At 39.5% G+C, this 25,902-nt stretch overlaps 8 protein-coding genes and 1 long non-coding RNA gene across 10 annotated transcripts in view; 6 read left to right on the top strand and 3 right to left on the bottom strand.

Moving 5' to 3' along the window:
- Nucleotides 1-25,902, bottom strand: part of LOC118748596 — a 165,234-nt gene that overhangs the window by 56,142 nt on the left and 83,190 nt on the right. The gene's annotated exons all lie outside the window — the stretch shown is intronic.
- Nucleotides 512-2,285, top strand: LOC118748589 (Golgi resident protein GCP60). Its single transcript, XM_036483132.1, has 4 exons — nucleotides 512-703; nucleotides 827-1,254; nucleotides 1,312-1,695; nucleotides 1,753-2,285. The coding sequence occupies exons 1-4, from the start codon at nucleotides 616-618 to the stop codon at nucleotides 2,173-2,175; spliced, it is 1,323 nt and encodes a 440-aa protein (XP_036339025.1). The 5' UTR covers nucleotides 512-615; the 3' UTR covers nucleotides 2,176-2,285.
- On the top strand, nucleotides 2,379-4,298 carry LOC118748590 (probable tRNA N6-adenosine threonylcarbamoyltransferase, mitochondrial). The gene is made up of 4 exons (XM_036483133.1): nucleotides 2,379-2,635; nucleotides 2,758-2,891; nucleotides 2,951-3,412; nucleotides 3,481-4,298. Exons 1-4 carry the CDS (start codon nucleotides 2,472-2,474, stop codon nucleotides 3,948-3,950), a joined length of 1,230 nt encoding a protein of 409 aa, XP_036339026.1. The 5' UTR covers nucleotides 2,379-2,471; the 3' UTR covers nucleotides 3,951-4,298.
- LOC118748594 (cdc42 homolog) lies at nucleotides 5,477-8,969 on the bottom strand. 2 transcript variants are annotated; one of them, XM_036483139.1, is made up of 4 exons: nucleotides 8,861-8,969; nucleotides 6,212-6,519; nucleotides 5,939-6,136; nucleotides 5,477-5,874 (listed from the first exon to the last, which is right to left on the bottom strand). In XM_036483139.1, exons 2-4 carry the CDS (start codon nucleotides 6,497-6,499, stop codon nucleotides 5,785-5,787), a joined length of 576 nt encoding a protein of 191 aa, XP_036339032.1. In that variant the 5' UTR covers nucleotides 6,500-6,519; nucleotides 8,861-8,969; the 3' UTR covers nucleotides 5,477-5,784. The 2 variants fall into 2 exon arrangements, with proteins under 2 accessions (XP_036339032.1, XP_036339033.1); XM_036483140.1 differs by having other exon boundaries at nucleotides 6,212-6,541; nucleotides 8,861-8,933.
- Nucleotides 10,673-11,666, top strand: LOC118748595. Its single transcript, XM_036483141.1, has 2 exons — nucleotides 10,673-10,802; nucleotides 10,858-11,666. The coding sequence occupies exons 1-2, from the start codon at nucleotides 10,780-10,782 to the stop codon at nucleotides 11,213-11,215; spliced, it is 381 nt and encodes a 126-aa protein (XP_036339034.1). The 5' UTR covers nucleotides 10,673-10,779; the 3' UTR covers nucleotides 11,216-11,666.
- On the top strand, nucleotides 11,800-14,422 carry LOC118748582 (moesin/ezrin/radixin homolog 2). The gene is made up of 5 exons (XM_036483121.1): nucleotides 11,800-12,672; nucleotides 12,735-12,837; nucleotides 12,902-13,111; nucleotides 13,168-13,404; nucleotides 13,471-14,422. Exons 1-5 carry the CDS (start codon nucleotides 12,122-12,124, stop codon nucleotides 14,257-14,259), a joined length of 1,890 nt encoding a protein of 629 aa, XP_036339014.1. The 5' UTR covers nucleotides 11,800-12,121; the 3' UTR covers nucleotides 14,260-14,422.
- On the top strand, nucleotides 14,752-17,520 carry LOC118748585 (cell division control protein 45 homolog). The gene is made up of 3 exons (XM_036483123.1): nucleotides 14,752-15,455; nucleotides 15,520-16,091; nucleotides 16,155-17,520. The coding sequence occupies exons 1-3, from the start codon at nucleotides 15,114-15,116 to the stop codon at nucleotides 16,969-16,971; spliced, it is 1,731 nt and encodes a 576-aa protein (XP_036339016.1). The 5' UTR covers nucleotides 14,752-15,113; the 3' UTR covers nucleotides 16,972-17,520.
- LOC118748591 (mitochondrial tRNA-specific 2-thiouridylase 1) lies at nucleotides 17,669-19,364 on the bottom strand. Its single transcript, XM_036483134.1, has 5 exons — nucleotides 19,127-19,364; nucleotides 18,890-19,055; nucleotides 18,639-18,823; nucleotides 18,349-18,575; nucleotides 17,669-18,289 (listed from the first exon to the last, which is right to left on the bottom strand). The coding sequence occupies exons 1-5, from the start codon at nucleotides 19,200-19,202 to the stop codon at nucleotides 17,741-17,743; spliced, it is 1,203 nt and encodes a 400-aa protein (XP_036339027.1). The 5' UTR covers nucleotides 19,203-19,364; the 3' UTR covers nucleotides 17,669-17,740.
- On the top strand, nucleotides 19,386-24,163 carry LOC118748588 (zinc finger and BTB domain-containing protein 49-like). The gene is made up of 5 exons (XM_036483131.1): nucleotides 19,386-19,514; nucleotides 19,577-20,264; nucleotides 20,327-20,546; nucleotides 20,600-20,912; nucleotides 20,975-24,163. Exons 1-5 carry the CDS (start codon nucleotides 19,401-19,403, stop codon nucleotides 21,161-21,163), a joined length of 1,524 nt encoding a protein of 507 aa, XP_036339024.1. The 5' UTR covers nucleotides 19,386-19,400; the 3' UTR covers nucleotides 21,164-24,163.

Below are 25,902 nucleotides of genomic sequence, written 5' to 3' on the forward strand. Positions count from 1 at the left end.
CTGTTTATTTTTTTGTTACTTGTCGCGCTGTCACTAGCTGACTATTTTGAACAGGTTTTTTTTTGTTAGGTCGGTGTTATGCAGAAATTTTGTTTGGCAAACTGCGTGCAATTGTTGTTGCAGCAAACTCGGAGAGAGCGAGTTGGCGACTCTCACAGCAAACTAATTTTGTTTGGTCAAACTGCAGCAAATTCGGTGTTGTCATATACAAAAATTTTACACAATTGTTGCTATACACAAAAATTGCCGTGATACCGAAAGCCAGAGAACTGAATTTATGCTGTAGGAGCTACAAAGATTAGGGCACAGTTAATTGCCTATACGATATCATAAAAAATATATTAATTGTGCGCGTTATGTACATCTGAAATTCTCATTTCGTGTTGGCAATAGCCATGAAAACCATAATGAACGTGCAACCCTGTGCCAAACTCGACATAACCACCTCCGAGCAAACTAAGTAGCCGCCATTTAATTTGGCAAACAAAAGTTTGTCTGCATAACACCGACCTTACACTGCAGGCCAAATTATTTTTCTATTATATCCAAATCATGTCAGCATAATTAAAAATACCAAAAAGACGATAATATAAAAAAGTATTTAAGTAATACAATATGGACAACAATCAAGAGATCGCTGCGTTGGAGAAATGGGGATTCCCTTTGGTAGAGCTTTATCGATTGGCGCTAAGTTTCTATAAGCGTAAGTAGACTCTCGTTACAGAAGCCCTATAAGCACAACACACCAACCACTATTGTTTGGGAATATGGTGCGACAAAACGTCCTCTTGAACAGCTGCTCACACGTTTATGTTTTTAATTGTAGAAAATTCTGGCAAAGCAATACATCTTTCATATGAGGATAATTTGAAGTTAATTGCGTTCAAGCAACAAGCCACAATGGGTCCGTTCGATGCGAGCCATGCGCCAGAGTTGGGTGTGCTCGATGTCATTGGCCGTGATCGACATATGCACTGGCAGCTTTTGGGCGATATTAGCAGAGAGCAAGCAATGGAAGGATTCATAGATTTATTAGATAATATGTGTACGGCTTTTCGTCCATACACAGAAGCAGTAAAGCAAAATCGCGATGAAAATTTAAAAGCAGAACTACGACGTATGGAAGAGGAAAAGTTGGAGAAAGAGAAGAGGGAACGTGAGCAAAAAGAGTTGCTCGAGGAAGGCTACAGAGAAGAAATGCAGCGGCGCCAGCTACAGGATGCGTTAAACAGGCAAACATTCCAGCAATTCAAGGTATGCTAAATCACTCGGTAGAGAGAAAGTTGGAATGCACTTCAATATTCTTTACAGAGTTATGCTGAAAAGCAGTTTCCTGGCAATCCAGAGCAGCAAGGTGTGCTCATACGTCAGTTGCAAGAGGAGCACTATCACCAGTATATGCAGCAACTACATATGCACAAAAAGAATAACAACAGTGAGTCCGTTGATGGTGGTACACAGCACCTTTTATCAAAGGATACAACCGCCGCTACTGGTAATGCAAATGAATTGTTTAATGCTTTGGATCACCACAGCAGCGATGAGCAGCAACAAGACGATTTAAGCCAAGACGACTACTTGATAATAGAGCCTGCAAGAATGTGGACGCGACCAGATATTAAAGCATTTAAAGCTGAGGTATCTGCCGGCGAAGGCGATGGTGTTATCACTGTCGGTCACGGTGACGTTGTGACGGTAAACCATTTTATTTTAAATATTTTCACAGTTTTTAAAACATTGAATCGCTTGCAGGTACGTGTGCCTACAATCTCAGTTGGCAAATGTATATTCTTTGAGTTTGCCACTGATAACTACGACATTGCGTTTGGGCTATTTTTCGAGTGGTCAAAGCCAACAACAAATGAGGTGATAGTACAGGGCACAGAAAGCGAAAATGATGAAGACGAAGAGTTAATTGATGATGAACTTGTATCAATGAACGATGACTTGGAAGCTGGCTCAGTTAGTAATGAGCGCGAAGTACTGGCACAAAATAGTGTTATCAAGCCACCGGTATCAATAATAGTGCCCATGTATCGGCGGGATTGTCAAAATGAGGTTTATGTTGGGTCTCATAAATATCCCGGCGAAGGAGTTTATCTGCTAAGGTTTGACAACACCTTCAGTATGTGGCGGTCGAAAACAGTATACTATCGCATCTATTATGAACATTAAGCCTTGTTTAAATGTATACAAACTAAAAATTTGGACAAATGGGTTTGTGTGTCGAATTGTATAGATTTTCAAATGGTTATTAAAAATAGCAGTTCAGCCTCATAAAAATACATACACATTTTACTTTGGCGTTCTGTTTTTGATTTTGATTGGCTTTATCAGCAGCTGTTTTTTGTTTACACTTCTCTTATCAGATGTACTTATTGTGAACTGTTGCTTTTTGGAAGTGACAGCCGAGCCGGTGTTTACTTGTTTTCCCTGTTGCATAAAAAAAATGATAATCGCTACCGAGGAAAATGTTAAAACTTCTTAAAAATCGGACATTTAATATTCCGACAGCACGCCATTTAAGTGTACTTGGCATCGAAACTTCTTGTGATGACACTGGCATAGCATTGCTAAATGAAAAGGGCGAAGTGCTGGGTAATGTGCTGAATTCGCAACAAAAATTTCATACCAGGTGAGTGCATTGCTTCACAAAATATACCTTGAATGTCCGATAAAGTGAAAGACGAAGTCTGGTTTGTATTGATTTTTAAAATAGTAAGGGTTAATCTTGCCTAATCCTCTAATTTGATCAAGATATGGGGGTATCATACCGCCGCGGGCGCAAGACTTGCATCGCGCCAAGATCGCTGAAGTATTTGAGCAGTGCATGCGGGAGGCACAAATGACACCCGATCAATTGGATGCTATTGGTGTGACAACAAGGCCGGGTTCGTTACACGTTATCTATTTGTAAATACTGAACACTGACCGCAACTTCTTCACGCAGGACTTCCACTCAGCTTGCTTGTGGGCACCCGTTTTGCTAAGTATATCGCACGCAAATATAAAAAGCCCTTGGTGCCAGTGCATCACATGGAAGCACATGCTTTGCAAGCGCGCATGGAGCAGCACATACCATATCCCTTCCTATGTCTACTCATTAGCGGTGGTCACTCCCAGTTGGTTTTCGTGCGTAGCGCTAAACAATTTGCGCTGCTAGGAGAATCGTTAGACGATGCACCCGGCGAAGCGTTTGATAAGATAGCACGCCGTTTGCGCCTGTATCTCCTACCTAAATATCTACATTGGAATGGCGGGCAAGCGATCGAAGATGCAGCGAAAAGTGCGCAAAATCCAGCTGCCTTCGAGTTTCCGCTGCCGCTGGCGCGTGAACGTACTTGCAACTTTAGTTTCGCGGGAATTAAGAATAATTCATTTCGCAGCATACGTTTCGCGGAGAAACAGCAAGGTGAGAAATATACATATATATGTAATTAGTTTAGATATTTTCATAGAAGCTGCGTCACATTTCAACAGGCATACCACCGGACGGCATCATAAAAAATTACCACGACTTCTGCGCCGGTCTGCTGGCAGCAGTCAGCCGCCACTTGATGAACCGCACGCAACGCGCACTTGAATTCACCCTACCCTGGTTCGGCGAGTCGCCACGAGCGCTGGTTGTGTCAGGTGGAGTGGCCAACAATGACTACATATTCAACGATCTCGCACACTTGGCGGCACATTACGAGTGTCAAGCTTACAGACCATCAAAGAAATATTGCTCGGACAATGGTGTTATGATTGCATGGAATGCCCTGGAGCAGATAACGGAAGGTGCGAATTGCTTGCGATGGGACTATGACGCGGTGAACATATGCGGAAAGGCGGCGTTGGGCGAGTGCATGTTGGACGCTGTAGCGGAGGCGAATATTAAGTGCAAATGGGTGCAGGCGTCTAAGTGGCGAGCGTGGGGTGAAGTTCAAGCCGTGTCAAGCATAATTTAATAGTCTATCATATTCAAAGAACATTTTGGACACCTATGTACCTGTGTAGATCTAAAGTGAGCTAACTCAAAAATCAGATCAGGGAATATAAATGCTTGTGGATTAAAATTTAATGGGCTATAAAACTACATACCCAAAATTTTCTGAATAAAGTTTGAAATTTTTGGGTGATTTTGGTAAAATTTGATGAATTTTTAAAAATTTTGTACAAAGTTTAAAATGTGGATGTATATGGTGCTTAATAAGCACTGGTTATTATAGAATGCGCTAGACTTTTATAGAAGAATATTAAACATCCAATAAACAAAATAAATATATAGCCAAAACTGGTCAAAATAAAGCTAATATTATTTCTTCGACTACTTTATGTACATATGTATGTACATGCGGCCGCTGTGGTGTACTGGTCAGCAGTGCGCACTATCAAATAAAATCGCTTTTCGGACTGGGCGTTAGACTGTAATCCCTCCCCTTTAAGTGACAACATCAAGGCGCACGAAACGAAGCGGAGGAGAAGCTCGGCCAAACACTAACATATTGAGCCGTATGCGTAAGAGAAAGCAATTGATTTTTCCAAAAAATTCATACCTTTCACTTAAATTTATTTGAACAACTTAAGTAAAAGGTCTGAAATTTTAAGAAAAAAGTATTTGCTTAGGTTTTATGTGTAAGCGTCAATCTTACATATTATCATTATGTATATGCGCAAGTATGGCTGCATTCGGAAATATATCAAGCCCCTTTTGTTTCTTAACTATAATTGATGGAAATGCCTTATTTGCGCAATTCCATAAGGTTTCCGAATTTCAAAATCTCTTCCATGGTGGAAATACATACGTATAAGTTATACGTATGTATGTATATCTATAAAATGTGTATTTGATTCCACCGTTGTTTTCAAAATGGTTAAAAAATTCACATAAGAGTTGTAAGTTGTATTTGTTATGTAAAACGAGCCCTCAAGGTTTTACCTTGGTAAAAACATATTCACTTTTTTTTTGTAATTTTATTGTTACAATCTTTATTTAATATCTGAAATCAATAATTATAATTTCTATAACTAAAGTAATGTAAAAATTGATAATGTATATATATAAAAATATTAAAAATGCATCATTAGTTCATTTTTTAATGCCGAACTAGAATCATTTTTTGTTTAATATTTATTGTAAGTATTTTTGTGGTTACTTTTTATTATTATTTTTTTAACGCTTATCTTTTGTGTGTGTGTGTGTATGTTGTTCCATTCTCCATTGCTTAAATTATTGAATTTAAGTTGAATAATTGGAGTAACTTGCAGTATGCCGCTGCTGATTTTTTGCTTTAATAAATTTCGCTGCATTAACTGTTGCATTTGTAGCAATACATACAAATTATTTTGATTTTATGATTTTTGTTTCATTGTTTGTATATTTCATTCTGTAGTTGAAAAATTGCGCAACGAACGCATGAATCGTACAATACAATACTTTAATAATTTATTATTGTTGATTTTTTAGTAGAAAGTTATTTATTGCTAATTTTACGTGTGAGTGTGTTTTTTCATGTGTTCACATTGCCGACTTTTACAATATAGACAAACCCTTTCCTTCCCAGTTCAATTAAATTTTTCCTCGGAGCTAACAAATTATTTTTTTGTTATTGTATATGTTGGCGATTTCGCCATATTCACCACAGTGCATAACCGTTTACTGCGTTCAATATCAAACGTTGACTCGACAAATTAAAAAAAAAATCTTTTTTCGGGGCATAGAATGAAATTATCTGCGCTTGCAATCTGTTTTGTTGTAATTGTGGTTGCTTTTAATGCAATTTAATAAATAAATACATAAAATTATAAGAATTTGCACTTCCTTTTCTTGGATGGCTCTGGTGGCTCCAAAGCTGCTAAGATGGCCTCATCGAAAACGTTCTTTAAACCTTTCTGTAAATGTTTAAAAAATTTATTGAAATATTTTACCTCCAAATAATTTATGCATTCAACTCACCTGTGTTAAAGCGGAGCATTCCACATATTTGACTGCTTTCAATTCCTTGGCCAGCTTCTCGCCCTGCTCCATAGTAATAGGTTTCTGTTTATTTTTGGCCAATTTCTCCAAAGTGCTGCTCTCATCGCGCAAATCAATTTGTGTGCCAACCAAGAGGAAGGGTGTCTTCTGACAATGATGCGTGATTTCCGGTACCCACTGCATACACGTATGTATATAAAAACATAAATACATACTGCACGCTCATTGCATTACGCATTCCAAACTACTTACCTTCTCTTTCACATTCTCAAATGAACTGGGACTAACCACTGAAAAGCAGACAAGAAAAACGTCTGTTTGTGGATAGGACAGCGGACGTAGACGATCGTAATCCTCCTGACCTGCCGTATCGAAGAGTCCGAGAGTATAGGGCTCACCGCCAATCATCACTGTTACGGCGTAGTTATCGAAAACGGTGGGTACATACTCCGACGGGAATTTATTGGTCGTATAGGAGATGAGTAGACAAGTCTTACCCACGGCACCATCGCCGACGACAACACATTTAATGGTCTGCATAGTTGTCGACTAAATGGCTACTGCAATAAAAATGAAATTGTTCTATAGAATTGTGAGAATTCGATTTATATAAATAAGTTAATTTTGGGATTTAAGTTTCCATTTGTTTCACATGATTGTTTGCATTTTTAATATTTGAGAGTAGACGTAAAATTACAGTGCATTCATTTGGCACGCAAGTCTTTTTCAGGTGTATTTTTTCTTAGGCTTTGTACAAAAATATACAAAAAAGAAAAAAACTGTATAAGGTTGGTCGAATGAATGACCGTCCTAGTCATCAGTTCCGAGTCTATTCGATTTTTAATTATGAGGCCTTATGTTGGACAAAAGGGGGAGTATAAGGGACTCAAAATGGAGAAAATTTGCATATGGTTACAGAAGATATGGAATAAATTAACTGACGAAGACCTGCGTGCCAAATGAACTTTTCTCTCAAAGTTTACACTGCTAGCAAATGTAAATAAGGATTAAAATTTAAAAACTAATTAATACAACTAAAGTAAAATCTGTGTAAAATTAACAATAAAATATTTTTTTTCGCAAAATTTATAAAGGAACCTTTTATTTCTCAAAAAACAAAAAAAAACGGGGTAACAGTTATTCGTCGCCACGCTGTAAACCTGTTAATCGCGAAAGTTTATCACTCATATTTTATTCCATAATATTCCCAGTTCGAAAACACCCTAACTCAGAAAACTTTTCAAGAACGCCCTACTTCAGAATTTGATTGAAAACGCCCTATTTCAGAATTCGGTTCAAAAACGTCCTATCTCAGCTGCCGATTCAAAAACGCCCTATCTAATGAAAATGTACTGATATAGGCCGTTTTTGGACCGAATTCTGAGATAGAGCGTTTTTTAACCTAATTCTAAAATAGGGCGTTCTTCAACCAAATTCTGCAATAGACCATTGCCGACTGCCGAGATAGGTCGATCTTCCACTCAGCCATCGAGTGCTTTGCTTTCATTTAAGTGGCATTAGAAATCATCCAGAGTAGGTAGGTATCAATGTCAGTATATTATATAGAATTAACCATCAAGCAGTCAACACAATTGATGATAACGTTGTAGTGGCTCACACTACCAATTGCCATTTCCTTCATTCCATGGTTCGCCGTTTAATATCAAAAATCATTCTTGTGTTTTCTTTTCTCCTCTGCCTTGCTGCGCCACTCGGGAGTGCCTAGGTATTAATAATAATTTATGCAAATAATTTCTTGTGCATTAACATCATCGAACATTGCCTTGTGACACTCGTATTAGCGGCTGAGTGTGTAGATATTAAACGGCTGCCCAAATTTATCTGTAAGCTAAACATTCTTATTTCAGTTTATGGTAACCAGCGTATCCCCCTTCCCCTATGTTCATTAGTCGTATCATATTTATGTACATATTGATGATCGTGCGGTCTGCAGTCTGCTCACATCCAAAGTAGTATGTTTGTATGGGCGCGTGAGTGCTTGCGCTTATATATATGTGTAAACATACATATCTATAACGCGAGCAACATCGTCTCGCTGCTGCGAAGTATTGGGCAGCGCTGTTCCAGACTGTCTCTTCTGGAGAACTATGTATGACTCACAACATCACCATTGAATATTGATAAGCAAAAAGTTCGTGTAGCATTCGTTTTCGTGCGCTTCTATGCTGACTCGCTGCTGTTCAGAAACATATGTACGTTGCATGGATTTTATTTCCCCCAACTTCTTACGCAGCGACCACAGCGGCAGCATGCAGCAACGAACTTCCAAAGGCGGCGGTGAAAATATATGACGCGTAAAGCGAAGTCAACAGCGCTGCTGCATTGGTGCAATTTGTTTTATTTTTATTTAATTGATTTTGTGCAGCAAGCCAAAACTCGTTTTTGGAATTTGGTAAGGAATTCCGTTTACACATACATATGTACATATGTATCATGAAATCCAGAAAAATAAGACAATACATTTTTTGGTATTGCAACAACTACATAAATCGCAACTTGTGTCTTTTTTTGACGCCTCCGTTGACATTATAAACTTTTCATATCTCATAGAATGCAGCTGAGTTGGTCCCACTAGGCCATTAAGTAGGGAACGCCACATAAGTTCGTGTGTTTGCTGCTTGTGACTGCTGCTTCTCAGTCGCGTCAGCCGTTCTCCCACCGCCAACGCCTCTGCCATATATCGTTCGTTTGCTCGTACGTCGTCGTCGTCTCGTTCTGCACCCTGTGTCACACAGCACCGTCAAGAATTTTCTCTTTCTATTCGACTTTTGTTTTGCAATTTTCGTTAAAATTTTGCACAAAATTTACGCAGTTTTTAAATTAATTTAATATCTACACCTTTATATATTGAAAATGCATTATTTTTAGTTATTTACTTACATATTTTTGTTAAAATCGGAGATCTTAAACTGGGGCTGGGCCTGAAATAATTTATTTCGTTCACTTCTTGTTCACGTCTTCCTCTTTGTTCTACAACAAAAATTTTATTTTGACATACCGTTTTGAAGGCATATTTGTATGACAGGGTCGCTTTTTTCGGCCTTATAAAGACTGTGGTGAGAAAAATGCCTCACGCCGTTTCCGCTAACGCATTATGCTCCCAAACCGGTTCAACAAATTAAATTTTATATGGAGTTTTAGCTTTTTTCAGAGCTGGATACTAAGCTTAAATAGTTAACAAAGTTCTGTCACACACACTATGCCATTAATTGTTAATGTAGTATCATCATATAATTATACGCATGTATATAAAATGAGATGTTTTTTGCAAAATATTTGATGTTTGAAGTAAAATGGACGTAGGTAGTGCCCTCCTGTAATTTTAAAAACTAGACTAAATAAATTGTCACTCCAAAGCAGGTCGGTCGTTGTTGTTGTTGTAGCGGCTACTAAACCCCGCTCGAGTCGGCTCATCCATCTACGTTGTCGTCTGGTTCAGCTAAATAATAAAAATAGCCTTGAATCGGTTATTAACTAGGAGCAAGAAGTGGTGAAATGCGCTAACTGAACTAAAAATTTGACCTTTATCGTGGTGAATACGAACGTCAGAATTTTACCTAGCTCATGTAAAATTTAGGAGAACCGTTAATTTCTTCATGATCCAATGATCGGATCTAAACCACCTCAGAGACACTACGTTTTGGGTTTTCAACTGTCAAAATTGTACTTTGCATTTGGCACACCCATGGTACAAATATTTTAATCAAATTTTTGTATCATGGTGTACACCTGGTGTACACCATAGAGTCTGTGCCAAATGATAGAAAAGAGGAAATTTTGACGGATTAGGTAAAATTCTGACAGCTTATAACACACATAATATTGCTTGGCGGTAATAAAGAGTGAACATGAAAATGAAAGCTGAAACAGCATAAAAAAGCGTACGTTACTTCTTGCAAATATTACAAAAATTAAATTTACTATATCTGTGCACTAATTTATTAATAATGTCGGTTGGAAATATGGTATTTTTCGCAAGTTTCCGAGCTGAGTTGTCAAAAAAAAAATATCCACGAAATATCTCTGCAAGAGGTGTTCAGCCCCTCTTCTTTAGCAAAACGGAAAGGAGAAGTCTACTTAGTTAGGGTTATAATCCCTAAGTGCAGCCGAAGGCCGCCTACGCAGAAAGTTTTTTTCTGCAAAAGTTGTTCAGCACCTTTTCTTCGGCAACACAGAAAGGAGAATTCTACTTTGTGAGGGTTATAAGCCCTAAGTACGGCCGAAGGCCGCCTACACAGAAAGGTGCTCTCTGCAAAAGGTGTTCAGCCCCTCTTCTTGGGCAACAGAGAAAGGAGTAGTGAGGGTTATAATCGTTTTGGAAAAAATCCAAATTTCCGCTGTTTTCAAACAGCTCCCAAAGGGTCTTTAGGGGGAAGAAGGGGACGAGGGGTGACTTTTCATAAAGCGGCGTCCATCCTTCTTCGTTTAGGGGGGCGGGGGGTTTTTGGGGAGCCACGCCCCTCCCCTCCGCCCCCACCCCTAAATCGTTGTACAAAAAGCTAAAGATTTCCCCACAAAAATAGAGCTTTCGCACGAGCGTTTCTTTGGTTTTTCAACTGTCAAAATTTTACTTTACATTTGGCACAGCAAAATTCAGTTTATGTGTACTACAGCATAGCAAATTTTCCACCGTCTCACCACGGAAAAAAAAGTAACCGATTGGCACACAGCCTTTGTAGCACAATTGTTCGCACTGAACACAACCAATCGCCATTCACCATTATACGCCGTTTCGCAATTCGACAAAAAAGAAAACGTAAATACGGATATTTCAAGAGAATATAAAAAATTTCATCAAAATGTCAGGTTTAATCGACAAAAGGTAACTAAACTTAAACGATGCAGCGAAAATCAGCTAAATATTCTCTTTTGTGCAGAAAAAGAAGTCGCGAAGATGACATCTGTGATTCAACGCCATTGTCCAAACGGATCAATCAGCTGCATTTGACAAATTTGGACGAGCCCCAGCAGGCAATACAACAACTACATTTTAATGACCCCACCAAACAAGTTGATTTGGCACAGGCATACAACAGTAATCACATAAATAACAGAGCTTTAAATATGCATTTGCATAATAAGCATGATATGTCCGCTGCTGGGCATCAACATCAGATGCATTTACAGCATCCTTATGCACCCGAGCTGAACGAGGCTGAGAATCCATTCTATTATATTAAAAATAAGTTGTTGTATGAATTGCACTTTGAACGGCTTAAGCGATGTGTTGTGTAAAGCGATAAGCGAGAATCCAAGAAAAGGTTACAATCGGAACGGAATGCGCATATGAGTACGACCAGTGCATAAAGGCAAGCTTATAAAAGCTAACGCAACAGGCATATATTTTCTAATTTAATAATAACTAAGTATACCATGTAAGACAGCATATATATGCAATAATGTACTTAGTCCCTAAGTTATTTTTGGCTACCCTACCATCAATGTGTAAGGTTTTTGGGCACACACCTTCACACATACATACATAAACTCCTGCATAAGCATAACAAATGAGTGTATATAAAACCCCATTTAAGGCTTTAAATTGCCACAATAGAGGTTAGCCTTAATTACGCGAATTGTAAGCCTAAATTAAAAGAGCTTAAGTTATTATAAAAGCCAAATACTAATTGTTTGTAAAAATGCTCTTGAAAAACAATAAATTCTTTTTGTTTGTGAACACCTGAAACACAGCGGTACGTTCAGTGCGCGCCTTCTATTTTATGCTCCATTTATGCATGCAACAAAAAATTGTTGCTTCGATTTGGGGCTATTTGACAGTTCGCTCATTCACTCTCCATTTAATTTATTTTTGATTTTGCAGATTTGGCGATCGCGCTGTAACACAAAGATGAATTTTTATAATAAAAAGAAAATTATACAAACTATAATTAAACCATAAAAGTGATTAGTGTCTGACGGCTGGTGGACAGCGGGCGAATAGCTGATTTAATGTGCCTTAACAAGTGCCAATATAAGCGATGAATTTTTAGTGAAAAATCTTAACCAAATGGCTTTATTTTGTTTTGTTTTTGGATAAATGTGTGGCACCAATTTTGGCAGAATAACAAAACAATAACAAGGTTCCAACAAATGCAAAGCAACAACAAAAGAAAAACATAATACACTAATGTCTGCACAAATATGAGTCCATTTCGTTCGAAGAAAAATCGTTCATTACCAGTGAAGGTGGTAACCTTCGATTCAGAATTAGAATTCAATTTGGGGCATCGTGAGACTGGTCAAGAGCTGTTTGATTTGGTGTGCCGCACAATAGGTTTGCGTGAGTCATGGTACTTTGGCTTACAGTATGTGGATGCACGCGGGCACGTCTCCTGGCTGAAGATGGACAAGAAAGTAAAGGATCAGCGCATACAACTGCTATCGAATGGGTTTTACGTTTTCAATTTCTATGCCAAGTACTTTCCGGAAAATGTTAGCGAAGAGCTAATTCAAGAAATAACGCAGCATTTGTTTTTCCTACAAGTCAAGCAGAGTATACTGTCAATGGATATTTATTGTCGGCCGGAGGCATCGGTACTGCTGGCATCGTATGCAGTTCACGTTCAGTATGGCCCATACGATTATGAAACTTACAAAGATGGCATGTTGGCGAGCGCAGATCTGTTGCCAAAAAAGGTGACGGACCAGTATCAAATGACGCCCGAAATGTGGGAGGAACGCATAAAGACCTGGTAAGACGATTTTTTGTGTGCATTAAATATTACCCTGACTCAATAGGGCACTTCATCTTTAGGTACATGGATCATGAGCCGATGACACGTGATGAGGTTGAAATGGAATACTTGAAGATCGCACAAGATCTAGATATGTATGGTGTCAATTATTTTCCTATAACTGTAAGGCGAGCTTATCTGTTTTGAAATTAAGATGATGTCAAATACATCTCTCTACTTTTCACAGAATAAAAATAAAACCAAATTATGGTTGGGTGTGACCGCTATCGGCCTGAATATTTATGAAGAAAATAATAAGCTTTCGCCGCGTACAACGTTCCAATGGAATGAGATAAGACATGTGAGCTTTGATGATAAAAAATTTACAATTCGGCTAGTAGACACGAAAGTATCGAACTTTATTTTCTACTCACAAGATTTGCATATCAACAAAATGGTGAGTTTTGAGTTTAATTAAAAATCAGTAGTTTTCTGAATACAACTTTGTTCCAGATTTTAGATTTGTGTAAGGGAAATCATGACTTGTACATGCGTCGCCGCAAACCGGACACTATGGAGATACAGCAAATGAAGGCGCAAGCAAAGGAAGAGAAGCAGCGGCGCCAACAGGAGCGCGCAAAATTTCTGCGTGAGAAAAAGTTGCGCGAAAAGGCGGAACGTGATCGCTACGAGCTGCAAAATCGTTATGAGCACTTGCAGAATGAAATGCGCATGGCTAGTGACGCGCTGGTGAGTATGAATTGTAATCAATTTGCGAAGTAAAAACCTAATTCATTTAAACCTACATTCCATTAGCGGCGTTCTGAAGAGACCAAGGAACTCTATTTTGAGAAGAGCCGCGTGAATGAAGAACAAATGCAATTGACAGAATGTAAAGCACATCACTTTAAAACAGAGATGGATCGCCTACGTGAACGACAAATGAAGATCGAGCATGAAAAGATGGATTTGGAGAAGAAAATACGCGATGCCGACTTCTATGTGCACCAATTAACGCTTGAAAAGGATAAGCGTGAGGCAGAAGCGGAAAAATTGAAGAAGGAGCTGCAATGCGCACAATTGGCAGAGCGTGAAGCCACCGCACGTCTACTTAATTTCATCAATCATGGTCGCAAAACATCCACCGACAGCTTGGTGGCCGTCTCAGGGAATAATGTGGTCGTTTCGGCTACAAACACGGCCATCAGCACACCTTCGTTGACCAACAGCAACTCCACCATAGACATTGATACGGCAGGCGGTGTTGAACTGACTACATCAAACCATAATCTTGCCGCCAATACAAATGACGCCTCATCCGATGTTATCGACGATTTCGAAACAAAGGAGTTCATACTCACCGATGCAGAAATGGAGCAGATCACAAATAGTCGACTTGAATATTTGAAGAAATCCAAACAAATGGAAAATCAATTACAAACGTTGCGTTCACAAATTGAGCTGTTGAAAATCGAAGAAAATCAAAGTAATTTAGATATACTAAGTGATGCACTCATCAAAGCGGGAGAAACGAAATACTCAACGTTGAAGAAATTGAAATCGGGCTCAACCAAGGCACGTGTGGCTTTCTTTGAGGAGTTGTAGTAAGGGAGGCGAAATTAATTTGTTTAAAATTAGAGGTTCTTCAAATAGAATTTAGTAATAGGTTTTAATACTAACAATGTGACATGTATACCTATTAGAATTAAGCGAATATCAGCTCTAATACTTTAAAAATTGGAAGTTAAAAATTAAAAAAATAAAGCAATAGAAACAAAACCAATAATTGCAAGCGATTAAAATTTCCGATAAGGCTGAAGGGAGATCAAAAGCTCTAAGTGTTAGTTCCTGAAATAAGAGAAGTAGCCAGAAACGACTTCCGAAGATTTTAGTGAAAATGCGTCAAGATTTTTGGATTGGAGTAAATCTATCGGCCGTCATATAGCGGATGGTGATATCGCTATGTGCTTTTGTTGCAAAAGTTTGAGTTGACATCATGAAAGTGTCGAATCACCGCAATCATTTAAGTTTTCTGTTATATTTGTAATTTTTATTTTAACGCTTTCCTTTTTTGGCTAGTTTTTTATTTTGTTTTTGCACAATTCGACTTCTCACGAAGCAACTCTGCTCAACCACTTATACGCACTGAACACACCCCACGAATAAAAATTTCCCGCTTTTTAAAACAACATGGAAAAGTGAACAGGACGATCAGCAAAGATTTTGTACACTTCATTTTTTGTGTTAATGCAACGATTTAAAGAAAATAATACATTTAAACTACATATTAATATCCAATTAGGCAACAAATTTGGAGGAACACTCAAATGCAAGCAGATAAAGGCTTAAATCGGCGCATTATGTTGTGCCCAAAGTGCTGATCGCGAGCAGCTGGCAAAGCACAACAGATTTTAATATAAAAAAATACGAGATAGTGTACACAAATAAAACTATTCGCAATGTTTATACAAGACCTTAGGCAAGAATTCTACAATCGACTAGTGGGCAAGCGCCTTCTTATAATTGTAAACTATGATATAGATGCGATATGCGCTAGCAAGATTCTGCAGTCCCTCTTCAAGTATGACCACATGCTGTATTCGGTAGTGCCCATAATGGGCTTGGCTGGCCTGCAACGCGCCTACAATGAACACCAGGGCGATGTAAAATTTGTATTGCTTGTTAATTGTGGCGGTTGCGTGGACATCGTCGAATTGCTGCAACCCGAAGAGGATGTAACGTTTTTCATTTGTGATGCGCACCGTCCTTTAGATGTGTGTAATATTTACAGTGATCGACAGGTAAGTTTCGAAATGTTCGATTTTTAACTTTGATATTGTAGGAAAATACGTTTGTCCCCCGTAGGTATGCATCTTGGGCGATCCCGCTTTGGAAGAGAATATACCTGCATTCGAGTCTATTTTTTGTGAGTCTGATGATGACTCGGACAGTGAGCCAGAAGACGATGGTGATGGCAACGATAGCGGCGCTGGCGGTTCCGATGATGAAGATAGCGAGAAAGTTGACAAGCCACCTGCGCAGAAACTGACACGCCTTGAGCGCCATGAGCAGCGTGTTATGAAGCAACGGCAACGCCGCACATGGGAGAATGAACGCGATCGCATCATGTTCGAATACACGCAATACAGTTACTATGGCCGTTCCACAGCTGTAACCATATTCGAATTGGCATGGAAGTTGTCTAAGGATAATATGGATTTGTTGTGGTGGTCCATTGTGGGCCTTACCGAGCAACTAATTTTAGGCAAAATCGAGAGTAGCACTTATACGCTCGAAATTGAAAATGTGCAGTCGCATGTGTCGCGTTTGACTAACAAAACCAATGATCAAAGCAATATGAGCGCGGCCAAGATCAATTTTGAAAATGATCTGCATTTGGTGTTATATCGCCACTGGAGCGTGGTGGAGTCGATGCGGTACGTGAAACAATTTTTATTGTATTTTCTTTTTGGAAATCGCAAATTATTCTTTTCTTCTAGCTACTCGATGTATTGCGCATGCAAGTTGAGATTATGGACATTGCGTGGTGAGAAGCGTTTACATGAGTTGCTTGTTGAAATGGGACTGCCGCTGGTACAAGCGAGGCAGGTGTTCGGCTCAATGGACTTGGTGCTGAGGCACGAGTTCTACAAAATGTTGGAGAAGCTGGCCGAAAAGTATGGCATTCCGGACATAGTGTATGGCTCTTTTACATTGAATTATGGCTATCGTAATCGGTATGCAGCTGCAGATTATGTCTACGGCATGCTAGCGATCTTAGAATCAGTGAAAAAGGATAAAACGCCAGAGGATTGCTTCTTAGAAGCCTTAGATAGCTTATCACGTAGTCATCGTGACATTATGCTGGAAGGCATTGAGAATGCCAAGCTATTACTTTCGTCCATTTTTAAACAAGTACAAAGCAGCTTGGAGGCACATCAGGTGCTTTCAACAGGCACATTCTTCTATTACATTTTAAATGAAGAAAATATATACTTCTCCTATCCGTATGGTTTAATTTTGCTGGCAAAGTTTATCTTGAATGGTCACGTGGCAATGTCACGCAGTCGACAGGCACCGGAGCTACCGCTCATCGCTAGTTGTCCGGTGGATGTGGAGCGCGGACTGTGTTTGTTGGTCGGTATACCGCCAGTACGTGAAGACTCGCCCAAAAATTTTTTCGGCAAGGCGTTCGAGCAGGCAGCTAGTAAATGTAATGCAGTGATTTTGCAAGATTTTTTCGAAACATCGCTGATACAGATAAGGCAAAATGATATGGCTAAGTTTTTGGATGCGCTCACTGTGCTCTTGGCTTAATTAAAAATCATTTACAGGCCGACTTTGAACCGAAACTCCCCGGGAGTTTTACTCTCTTTTCCCTTTCCTCCTTTCATGAATAAAAATTCCCAGAGGATTTTTTATATTAAAGTCACGGAAACAAATTCCCAGAGAACAAACTCCCCGGGAGTATGAATAATTGGCCTGTTAGTATTAGTTATAGGGAATTACGTAAATTTGAAGCTATATATATATAGATGTTTTAATTTTAAGATATGTAAGCATTATTTAACCGTTATGACTTGATAAGATTGTTAATTTTAGATATATATATATTTGGTAATATTTGTCAGCACCAGGCGCAACATTGACTTTGTAATTAAATAATGAGAAATGAGAACGACGAAAATGAACACAGATGAAACCAAAATATTAACATATGTTAGCAAACGGTCTTTAAAATTTCCATAATATAATAACGCAAACAAGCCCATTAATGTAGCTAACTGATATGATATTAAAAGGACTAATTTCCAGTACAGACAAACACAAAGCTTTTTATTACCTCCCTTTTATTAGCTCGGGATGTAGCTATGTAATATTGATGCGCCTAAAAGATGCAGCGCTTTCTATTCTCAATTTACATACCTGATGACTGTACGAATGGATATTATAATAGCGAGGTTTTAGTTTTTTAAACTACAATTTTATTAATTTCATGATGGTTTAACAAATGAAAAATTTTTTGGAAAAATATAACCCACTTGGTTAAGAACTGGTAATACTTATTCTAACTTAAATCTAATCGTCAACTATGTTCCAACAGTTCAGTTTTTACATGCAACTCTGCCAATTGAGCTACATCTCTTTCCCCCCTCCACGCACTAATTATACGCGCCGAACCCAAGCAAACCGTTTCACTATAAAACACTGCGTATTGACCCGGCGTAAGCGCTCGTAATGGCTTATCTAAAGTGATTGTCACGCGGGCCTTATTATTGGCGCACTTTTTGACCACACAATCCACCAACGGTTTTGTGTGTTGAAAGCGAAAACGACAACGTAGCTCACGTGTCACACTGGCATTAGCTGCTTCTCCAACAACATTTAGTGGATCATCGCACAGCCAGTTCGGCGCGCTCGCGCAAATAACATCGTTAAGCAGCGCTGGATGCTCGTGTCCCGAAGCCACATAAATAGTATTACTGGCCACGTCTTTTTGTGCCACAAAGTAGGGTCGCAGGCAAGAGGCCAAACGACAACGTTGTCCAATGGTCCACTCATGTATGCCATTGTGTGTGCCCACAATTTGGCCGGTATCGATGTCTACGAAATGACCAGGGCGTGGGTGTATATACTACGAGATTTTTTTTTTATATTATATTAGAAAAAATTAACTGCGAGTCACCCAATTACCTCCTTTATGAACTCCTTAAAATCACGATTTCCCACAAAACAAATACCGGTACTCTCCTTCTTGCGCGCCAAGCGTGCCAGCCCACACTTAATCGCCAAAGCTTTCACATCGCTTTTCAGTGAATCGCCCAGCGGAAACATGGTGCGACTGAGCGCATGTCGTTGTATGCCGGAGAGGAAAAAAGTTTGATCTTTGAATTTATCACAAGGTATAAGGAGATGCACGCCTATTAATTTGAGAAATCAGTGAATTTACGTGCGCTTGTAACGCATTTGCTGCTTTAACATACCATCATTCGCATTATATTGCTCTAAAAAGTTGCCAAAACTTGTTTTCGCATAATGACCAGTAGCAATGGCATCGCATTTTAGTTGCTCCCTGGCATACTTGTAGAATAAATCAAATTTGATGTATTTATTACAAAGTATATCCGGATTTGGGGTCAGACCATTTTGATAATCATCCAGAAAAGAGCTATTGTGATACAAAGAGGGTACTTGGATAACAACTGAAATTTATCGAGTTGCGCAACTGTCTCACCTGAACACCGAATTCCAATAGTCTTTTACATAATTTACGACACGCAGTTCAATGCCCAACTTTTGGCAGGTGTATTCCGCATCACGGTAATCCTGCTCACCGCTGCAAGCGCCCAGTTCATCAAATTCATCCCAGTTTTTCATAAATACGCCCAACACATTGTAGCCTTTTTCATAAATTTTAAAACTAGATACTAGTAAAACATAAGAAATTTGCGGTCATTAGCTGCAAACCAACCTCTTTGTTTTAGTAAAAGCGCCGAAATGGCGCTATCGACGCCACCGGATATGCCAATCACGATATTGCGGAACATCCTAAGAACTGCTGCTCCTGCTGCGTTGCTCACTTAACAGCTGTTTATTGTTTATTTGCATACCAGACGGCATGGAACAGCTGCTGAAGGATCGGTAGGGTTGCACGGCACAGCTGACAAGCAAACGAATAGCCGGTTTATTTTATAGCGATTTATTGTCATCTTGTGAGGTTGTTTGTTAAGTTATTGTGCTCAAAAATGTATTGCCGCTTGTGTTTATTTCAAGCGCAAATCCTCATTCCGTTGCGTGATGAAAGTGGCAATGTTTCCACTGATATTTTAAGCACAGTGGAGAAATATACTCGGGTGGAGGTGAGTGGCAGATATTCACTGCTGATTAGAATACTATTTCTTATTCAAAAATCCACTTTTAGCTTACTAGTGAAGATTGCATTTGCGTCAGCTGCTGGTCTAGCGTAGATAGCTTCAGAAAGTTTTGTTTGTTGGTGGCCGAAAGGCAATCGCAATATGCATGGAGCAGGGAATTGGTCACACAGGAAGAAGACATATTTGAAAGTGCTGAGGGAGTAACAGCAACGAAAAAAGATGCGAAAGCCTGCTTGGAGTCATTAAATGCAAATCTAGAGCGGACAAATGAATCTGAAGCCATAGGAAGTGCGAACAGTAGCATAGTGAGTGAGCAGAGATACCGGAGGGAAAATGACGGTATAAATCTGAAGACGCCTAGGAAGTCAGAGTATGATTTTGATTGTATGGATGTCACCGCTGGAGAAAGGGGAACTTACGTAGCAGCAATACCAGAGAAGCCAATATGTTCTGAAGCAGATGCCAATATTGCTACTTCAGTGGAATGCCTGGCCATGGAGGAACAAGAAATGTGCTCAGAGGAATTTTATTTGCAGCACAAGCAAGATAGGAATGATAGAGTGGAATTGCTCTTATTACAGAATAATGAAACAAACACAACATCAAATAAAATACAAGCAGAAGCGATTTCCAATCAAACAGAATCGCCGCAAAGGTGCGTTAAGAAATTAGCCAATGAAGAAAACCATTCAATTTCGCTCAGCACACGAAAACTGGGACGCCCACGACGAAGCGGTGCGTATTTATGTACGTTTAGGAATTTCGTATACGAGTTTTAATTTTTTTTTACTCATCAGATGCCGCAAGTCAAGCAGCAGATGACCAATTGATTGCTAGTCACATGCAGCTCTTCTGCGAGCTGTGCAAATTCGAGGCAGACAACTTTAAAGCATTGAAAGATCATTTCAAGGCGATACATAATAGCAACGGTTATGTAGTTTGCTGTGGAAAGCGGCTGTATAAGCTTGGAATTTTAATAGATCACATAAATGTGCACCGCAATGCCGCTTACTTTTCGTAAGTATTGGCTACAAGCTATAAAATTACAAACAAAATAGCTTGAATTACAGCTGTTCCAGCTGCGGCTCGCACTTCGCAGATCGGCTATGTCTGCGCAATCATCTACTTTTGAAGCATCAGAAGCCCGCAGAGTCACCACTTCAGTGCACGACTTGTGGCGTGCGATTTGCTAAGGTGCGCTTTCTGCAGCGACATGTGCGTAAACATGAAGACGTCAACGCGTGTGATCTGTGTGGTAAGGAAATGCCCACGCGCGTTACATTAAATGCCCACAAGCGCTTGTGCCATGGGAGTCAGCAGCAGCAGCGCCAGCATGCTTGCAGTATATGCGCGCGAATTTTCAAAACTGCAAGGCGACTGAGGGTGAGGGGATTTTAAAAGGATTTTAATTTTTAAAAGGTTTAATTTTTCTTCAAACTTCATAGGAGCACATGGCAACCCATACGGGCGAGTATCTATACCACTGCAACTATTGTGATAAGCCCTTTAAATGCGCTTCCAATTTACATGCACATCGTAAGTGGAAACATCCGGCTGAATGGGGGCGAGATCAGAGTGTGAAAGCATCAAAGGAAAATACTTCAAGTGCATTTCGGCAATCAAACCCTGTTTAGGTCGGCAAAATCTTTTAAACGTTGTTTGTCCATTTGGCAATATCTTCTACGCATTCTTCTGCTCAGAGCTGGCATCGAGTCAAATCCTGGACCGGTAACCTGGACTGGAAACCTTCACCTCCTGCGTATGCCAGAGACGATTGCACCCAAACTCCACCTCAATCAGGTGCAATACCTGAAATGGGTGGATTCACCTTAGAACCTTCTCTGAGCTTAGAACTCACTGGAAGTGGACCTCGGCATTTGTGACCCCATGTTGTTTAAACCGAATGCACACCAGAGTTCATCTGAGCAATACATGCGCAACACGACCACAAAAAAAAACAACACAGCCATAGCCCAGACACAACCATACCCCCACCTACACGCCACCACCAACAGCTCCTAGTTCCTCGCACAATATACTCGCCGTGTCAGTTCGGGATATACCGTAAAGTTCAGAACTGCGCACCACGCGAAAATGGACGAGCAACTTCGTACCCCCACAAAGCAGCAACCCCCAAATGGAATCACATACAACAAATGGCCGGCAGACATCACCACAAATAACTTACACTCCTATTAGTCTCCTAAGGCAAATAAAGATACTACAGTTTAACTGTAACAGACTACAGAGCGAGATTGAGGAAATAACCGTTTTCATGGGTCGACATGGAATATTGAAAGCTGCTCTCCAACAGACGAAGTTGCATAGCAACTCAACATTGTGGAGCTGCGTGGAGATCGCCAGCGAGATAATGGTGGTGGCTTAGCAGGGGTACCATCCCAGAATGTCAGAGTACATATACACCCCTGACACTAGCTTCCCGGCAGGATATTACCCTAATATAGGTGCGCCCCTCAAAAGTGAAAACCGACTGATAGTTGATGACTTCAACGCGCACCACGATATCTTTGGCATTCAATTCAGTCGAATGATCATTGGCGAATACACTTGGCAGAGCAGATAAATAATTCGACATTCTGCACGATGAACGACGACGCACCCACCAGGATATGGGCAGCTGCAATAGCTCGCCTGACTTAACAATTGTAAGCGCTGGTCTGATAAACAGCATAACGTGGCGACCTATGCCGACTCTAGCATCAGACCATCTTCCCATAGTCATCTCGATCGATAAATCTGCCCGATTCATTTCCGCTGCATGCATTTCGGACACCTTTCCGAACTTTCCAGCTGATGAGCGTGACAACCTGCGCCAGGTCGATCGCGAAAATCCCCGCATTGGGGATCTCAACACGGAATTCAGCAACTATTAAAGTACCATAAACGGAAGAAGTGGGAGGAGCGTCTCATGAGCGATGCAAGAGCTATTTTAGCCGACAGTTCACGCTGCATCCTTCGATGGATAAAGCACGACAGAATGTGCATGCTGATGCTGAAAAAATTGGGCCCTGCGGGAGAAGATTATCACAATCTATCCGTGGTCGTCGCTCCTGATATTTGAAAGGCGGGGAGAATTGTCATACCGGCCAACAAAAGGAAGACTTATCTTCTGACCCCAGCGAGGCATCAGCAGGGATTCCGTAAAGTACAGATTGCAACAACAGGAGTTAATGCCATAAAGACCCAGAAACTCGCGGCCTGAACCGAAACCGCCCCTATGACAGAACAGTGCTACTAGCATTGAATCTGTCAAAGGCGTTTGACACCGTCAACATCTCCATGGTACTAGGAGGCATTGAGGCTCCTTCTTGCCCGCAGGAACTCAAACGGTGGTCAGCGAATTATCTGAAAGGTCGACATTCGTCAAGGAAAATTAAACAGAGTCCTAAAGGGTGTGTCCTTTCCTCACTTCTGTTTAATTATTATATCTCAAAGCTTCCTCAATCACCGGAGGGAGTCTCTATTATCTCTTATGCTGAAGTATGGGATCTGTTCGAAAGTAAACGGTTACCTCTCCAAAATTTCTCGCTTCTTCACTGCAAGGAGCTTAACCCTCTTATTTACGAAATTTTCGGCAACCTTTTTTTACCACCTGGACGAAGGAGATCAGACTACAGCGGGGAATTCATGTCTATGGTAAACCAATTCCGACGGGGAATAAGCCGAAGTAAACATCGATAGTCTGCACTCCTTCTCGGCGCATACAACCGCAGTAGGGTACAGAGCGGCTGTAAGGTGCTCAAATATAAAGACACATGGCAACTGGCAGGCCCGTGTGGTCATCGGGGGACCAGCAGGACGCAGTGGACGAAGCTACAGCCCCACCTACATGGCGTGGCTCAAATGCTCCCTGTCAAGAAGCACAACACGATGCTTTGTAAGCAGTTCTTAGTAGCATGCCGCAGACAAGGGCACTCGAACAGATCTCTGATTGCCGCAGAGCTTCGTCCTGTGCCTCGGAAGACTCGCACCACCATAGTCCAACTTCGCTCTGGCTACTGCAGCAGGTTAAACTTCTACCTGGGTAGGATAAATAAATGCAGATATGCCCAATGAGTGCACCGCATCCGAAGAGGCAGAACGCCTCTCTTCCTATAGACCCAGTTGGAGTGGCACACTTCCTGGGTCTCCTATTAGTTGAGCCTGACGACAACGATTGAAAGACAAGCCGATATAGGCAGGGCTAGGTAGCCGCTACAACAACAACAAATTCAAGTGCATAATAAATTTAGTAAATTAAATAAATTTGTAAAAATTCAAGCAACTCAAATCAAAATCAACCATATACCTCCTACCTGAGTATGATACACCCCTTCGCATGCCCACGAAATCCCACTCAACCAACGCCCCTCTCCCTCTATTCCAGCCCAGTCGGAGTGGCCCGCTACGTGGCAACAATATAAACCTCCATGCGAATACTCATTACTTTGCTATTTCGAATGATAACTGTATGAAAAAGCTACATTTCAATAGCTTTTAGCTTTAGAACTAAACGCAAAAAAGTATTAGTAAACGTAAAATAGTAAAAACTTAAAAACTACCATCTCTACTATTAACTGGTCATAAGTAGAATTTTAAAGTTATCGGCATGGACGTTTTTCCAAAAGATAACATTAAGCTTTTGCTATTAAATTTCAGGATTTTTTTTTGTATCTTACGGAAGTTTTTTTTTATCTTTCTACTTATCTTAGATTTTATAACATGTCTGTTTTTGCATATTTAATTCAAAACAATTTAAATTTTTTATTTCAGTATTTTTTAACAATCAATTTTCGTGTTATCGATAACTTAATTGAGCCTCTAGTTAAGTTGATAATTCAAATCGAATGGCAACGCCGTTCCAACTCTCTGACACGGCGTATGAGTAACTTCGCGCTCATTTACAGCATCCTACTGCTGCCGCTGCTCCTGCTTTGTGCCAAATTCGTTTAGCAGAAAAATATTCGTTTCAGTTCTTCGGTAGCCAACAGCGAATTCGGACGCATTGCTGAAGGCAACGCAGCGATTCAGTAATTTAAAATAAAAAAATAGCATCAAAGTGTGTTAGACAAAGGAGAAAAAGGCAAAAAAAAAGAGCAGGGCACAAAACCATAATTGTGTCAATGTTCGCCGCGTGTTGCAATCAAAGTGTTGTCGAAAAACGATTTCTTTACTTTTTTCTCACTGCAGCTCCTTAAATGTAAACAGTGCGAAAGGCTCTCCCTTCCAAGTAAAGTCGGTGCGACCACAGGCATACATATGTTTACATACATACATATGTATTTAGGACTACTTGTAAGTGGGCGTTCTTATTGAAATTGCATTTATATTTTTTGCTTTGGCTTTTCCCTGTCAAGTGATTGGTGGCTAACGGTGCGTGTTGTAATTAATTCGCTCGTTCCAGATGCATACGCATAATCATAAATACTCTGAAAAAGTTGCAAACCGTTAACTATGCAAATGGATTTTCTTGTTGGCATAAATAAATAATAACATACATATGCACATACATGCATTGCGTGAACTTACTGAGCACGGGACGATAGCTGTGTGAAAAGTGAAAATTGTGAACTAAAAAGTTAGTACACAGATTTAACTTGAATTAAAAAAAAATAAAATAAAAAAAAAACGCAACTTACATATAAATCAAAATTTTTAAGCTAGGTAAGTGCGTCTCCATACATACCTATGTACATACTATGTACATGAACAATGTTATTTAACTAGTGAGTTATAAGGAATTATTAAATAAAAACAAAAAATAAAAAAAATTATTAAAACCATTTTTTTTAATCTTAAATTAAACGTATTTTGATGTGAAGAATTTTAAAAATAATTTTCGCGGAATATTAAGGTGAAGATACATATGTAAGTATGTAGTTTCCGATTTTTTTTAATGGAATTTTATGTTGAAAAAAAAATTTCTCAAATTAAGTTAAAAAAATGTAGAGTTTAAAAACCAGAAATTAAGATTAGAGATTTTGGTACAAAAAATTAAACATTTAATTACTAAATGGAAATACATACATATCTACATAGAATTTTTTGAAGGTAGGTCTGAAAAAATATTGATCTTTCGATTGCCGATCTTTTCGAATTTGATTTTTTTTCCGAAATAAGAATATGAGATAAAAATATAAAAATAAAAATTGTGTGTTTTTAGTACAAATTTTGAAATATGATGAAAATGATTTTTTTTTTTTATACAAATTAAAATTTTAAAATTCTGTGTACGTATTTAATGAAATAATTAACCGGGTGTGCTCCATATTTACAAATTTTCTCATTCGACAAGCCGCAACTTTTCAAAAATTAAAACTTCGTTAATTAAATACATATGTACTTAACATACATATATATATGTATGTATGCC

This window comes from Rhagoletis pomonella, unplaced genomic scaffold (assembly GCF_013731165.1).
Source record: "Rhagoletis pomonella isolate Grant_MI unplaced genomic scaffold, Rhpom_1.0 Rhpom_scaffold_00013, whole genome shotgun sequence".
NCBI lineage: Eukaryota > Metazoa > Arthropoda > Insecta > Diptera > Tephritidae > Rhagoletis > Rhagoletis pomonella.

Excerpts from the sequence above, each read along its gene's own strand:
- LOC118748590 (XM_036483133.1), top strand. The coding sequence starts at position 2,472 with ATGTTAAAACTTCTTAAAAATCGGACATTTAATATTCCGACAGCACGC. Across the intron at positions 2,892-2,950 it reads TGGTGTGACAACAAGGCCGG|GACTTCCACTCAGCTTGCTT; the intron begins GTTCGTTACACG and ends TTCTTCACGCAG. Across the intron at positions 3,413-3,480 it reads TTTCGCGGAGAAACAGCAAG|GCATACCACCGGACGGCATC; the intron begins GTGAGAAATATA and ends ACATTTCAACAG.
- LOC118748589 (XM_036483132.1), top strand. The coding sequence starts at position 616 with ATGGACAACAATCAAGAGATCGCTGCGTTGGAGAAATGGGGATTCCCT. Across the intron at positions 1,255-1,311 it reads AAACATTCCAGCAATTCAAG|AGTTATGCTGAAAAGCAGTT; the intron begins GTATGCTAAATC and ends TATTCTTTACAG. Across the intron at positions 1,696-1,752 it reads GTCACGGTGACGTTGTGACG|GTACGTGTGCCTACAATCTC; the intron begins GTAAACCATTTT and ends AATCGCTTGCAG.
- LOC118748582 (XM_036483121.1), top strand. The coding sequence starts at position 12,122 with ATGAGTCCATTTCGTTCGAAGAAAAATCGTTCATTACCAGTGAAGGTG. Across the intron at positions 13,112-13,167 it reads ATTTGCATATCAACAAAATG|ATTTTAGATTTGTGTAAGGG; the intron begins GTGAGTTTTGAG and ends ACTTTGTTCCAG. Across the intron at positions 13,405-13,470 it reads GCATGGCTAGTGACGCGCTG|CGGCGTTCTGAAGAGACCAA; the intron begins GTGAGTATGAAT and ends ACATTCCATTAG.
- LOC118748591 (XM_036483134.1), bottom strand. The coding sequence starts at position 19,202 with ATGTTCCGCAATATCGTGATTGGCATATCCGGTGGCGTCGATAGCGCC. Across the intron at positions 19,056-19,126 it reads GCTTTTACTAAAACAAAGAG|GCTACAATGTGTTGGGCGTA; the intron begins GTTGGTTTGCAG and ends TTTATGAAAAAG. Across the intron at positions 18,290-18,348 it reads TTAAGGAGTTCATAAAGGAG|TATATACACCCACGCCCTGG; the intron begins GTAATTGGGTGA and ends AAAATCTCGTAG.
- LOC118748585 (XM_036483123.1), top strand. The coding sequence starts at position 15,114 with ATGTTTATACAAGACCTTAGGCAAGAATTCTACAATCGACTAGTGGGC. Across the intron at positions 15,456-15,519 it reads ATATTTACAGTGATCGACAG|GTATGCATCTTGGGCGATCC; the intron begins GTAAGTTTCGAA and ends TGTCCCCCGTAG. Across the intron at positions 16,092-16,154 it reads AGCGTGGTGGAGTCGATGCG|CTACTCGATGTATTGCGCAT; the intron begins GTACGTGAAACA and ends CTTTTCTTCTAG.
- LOC118748595 (XM_036483141.1), top strand. The coding sequence starts at position 10,780 with ATGTCAGGTTTAATCGACAAAAG. Across the intron at positions 10,803-10,857 it reads TCAGGTTTAATCGACAAAAG|AAAAAGAAGTCGCGAAGATG; the intron begins GTAACTAAACTT and ends TCTTTTGTGCAG.
- LOC118748594 (XM_036483139.1), bottom strand. The coding sequence starts at position 6,499 with ATGCAGACCATTAAATGTGTTGTCGTCGGCGATGGTGCCGTGGGTAAG. Across the intron at positions 6,137-6,211 it reads TTGAGAATGTGAAAGAGAAG|TGGGTACCGGAAATCACGCA; the intron begins GTAAGTAGTTTG and ends ACGTGTATGCAG. Across the intron at positions 5,875-5,938 it reads AATGCTCCGCTTTAACACAG|AAAGGTTTAAAGAACGTTTT; the intron begins GTGAGTTGAATG and ends AAACATTTACAG.
- LOC118748588 (XM_036483131.1), top strand. The coding sequence starts at position 19,401 with ATGTATTGCCGCTTGTGTTTATTTCAAGCGCAAATCCTCATTCCGTTG. Across the intron at positions 20,265-20,326 it reads GGGACGCCCACGACGAAGCG|ATGCCGCAAGTCAAGCAGCA; the intron begins GTGCGTATTTAT and ends TTTACTCATCAG. Across the intron at positions 20,547-20,599 it reads CGCAATGCCGCTTACTTTTC|CTGTTCCAGCTGCGGCTCGC; the intron begins GTAAGTATTGGC and ends CTTGAATTACAG.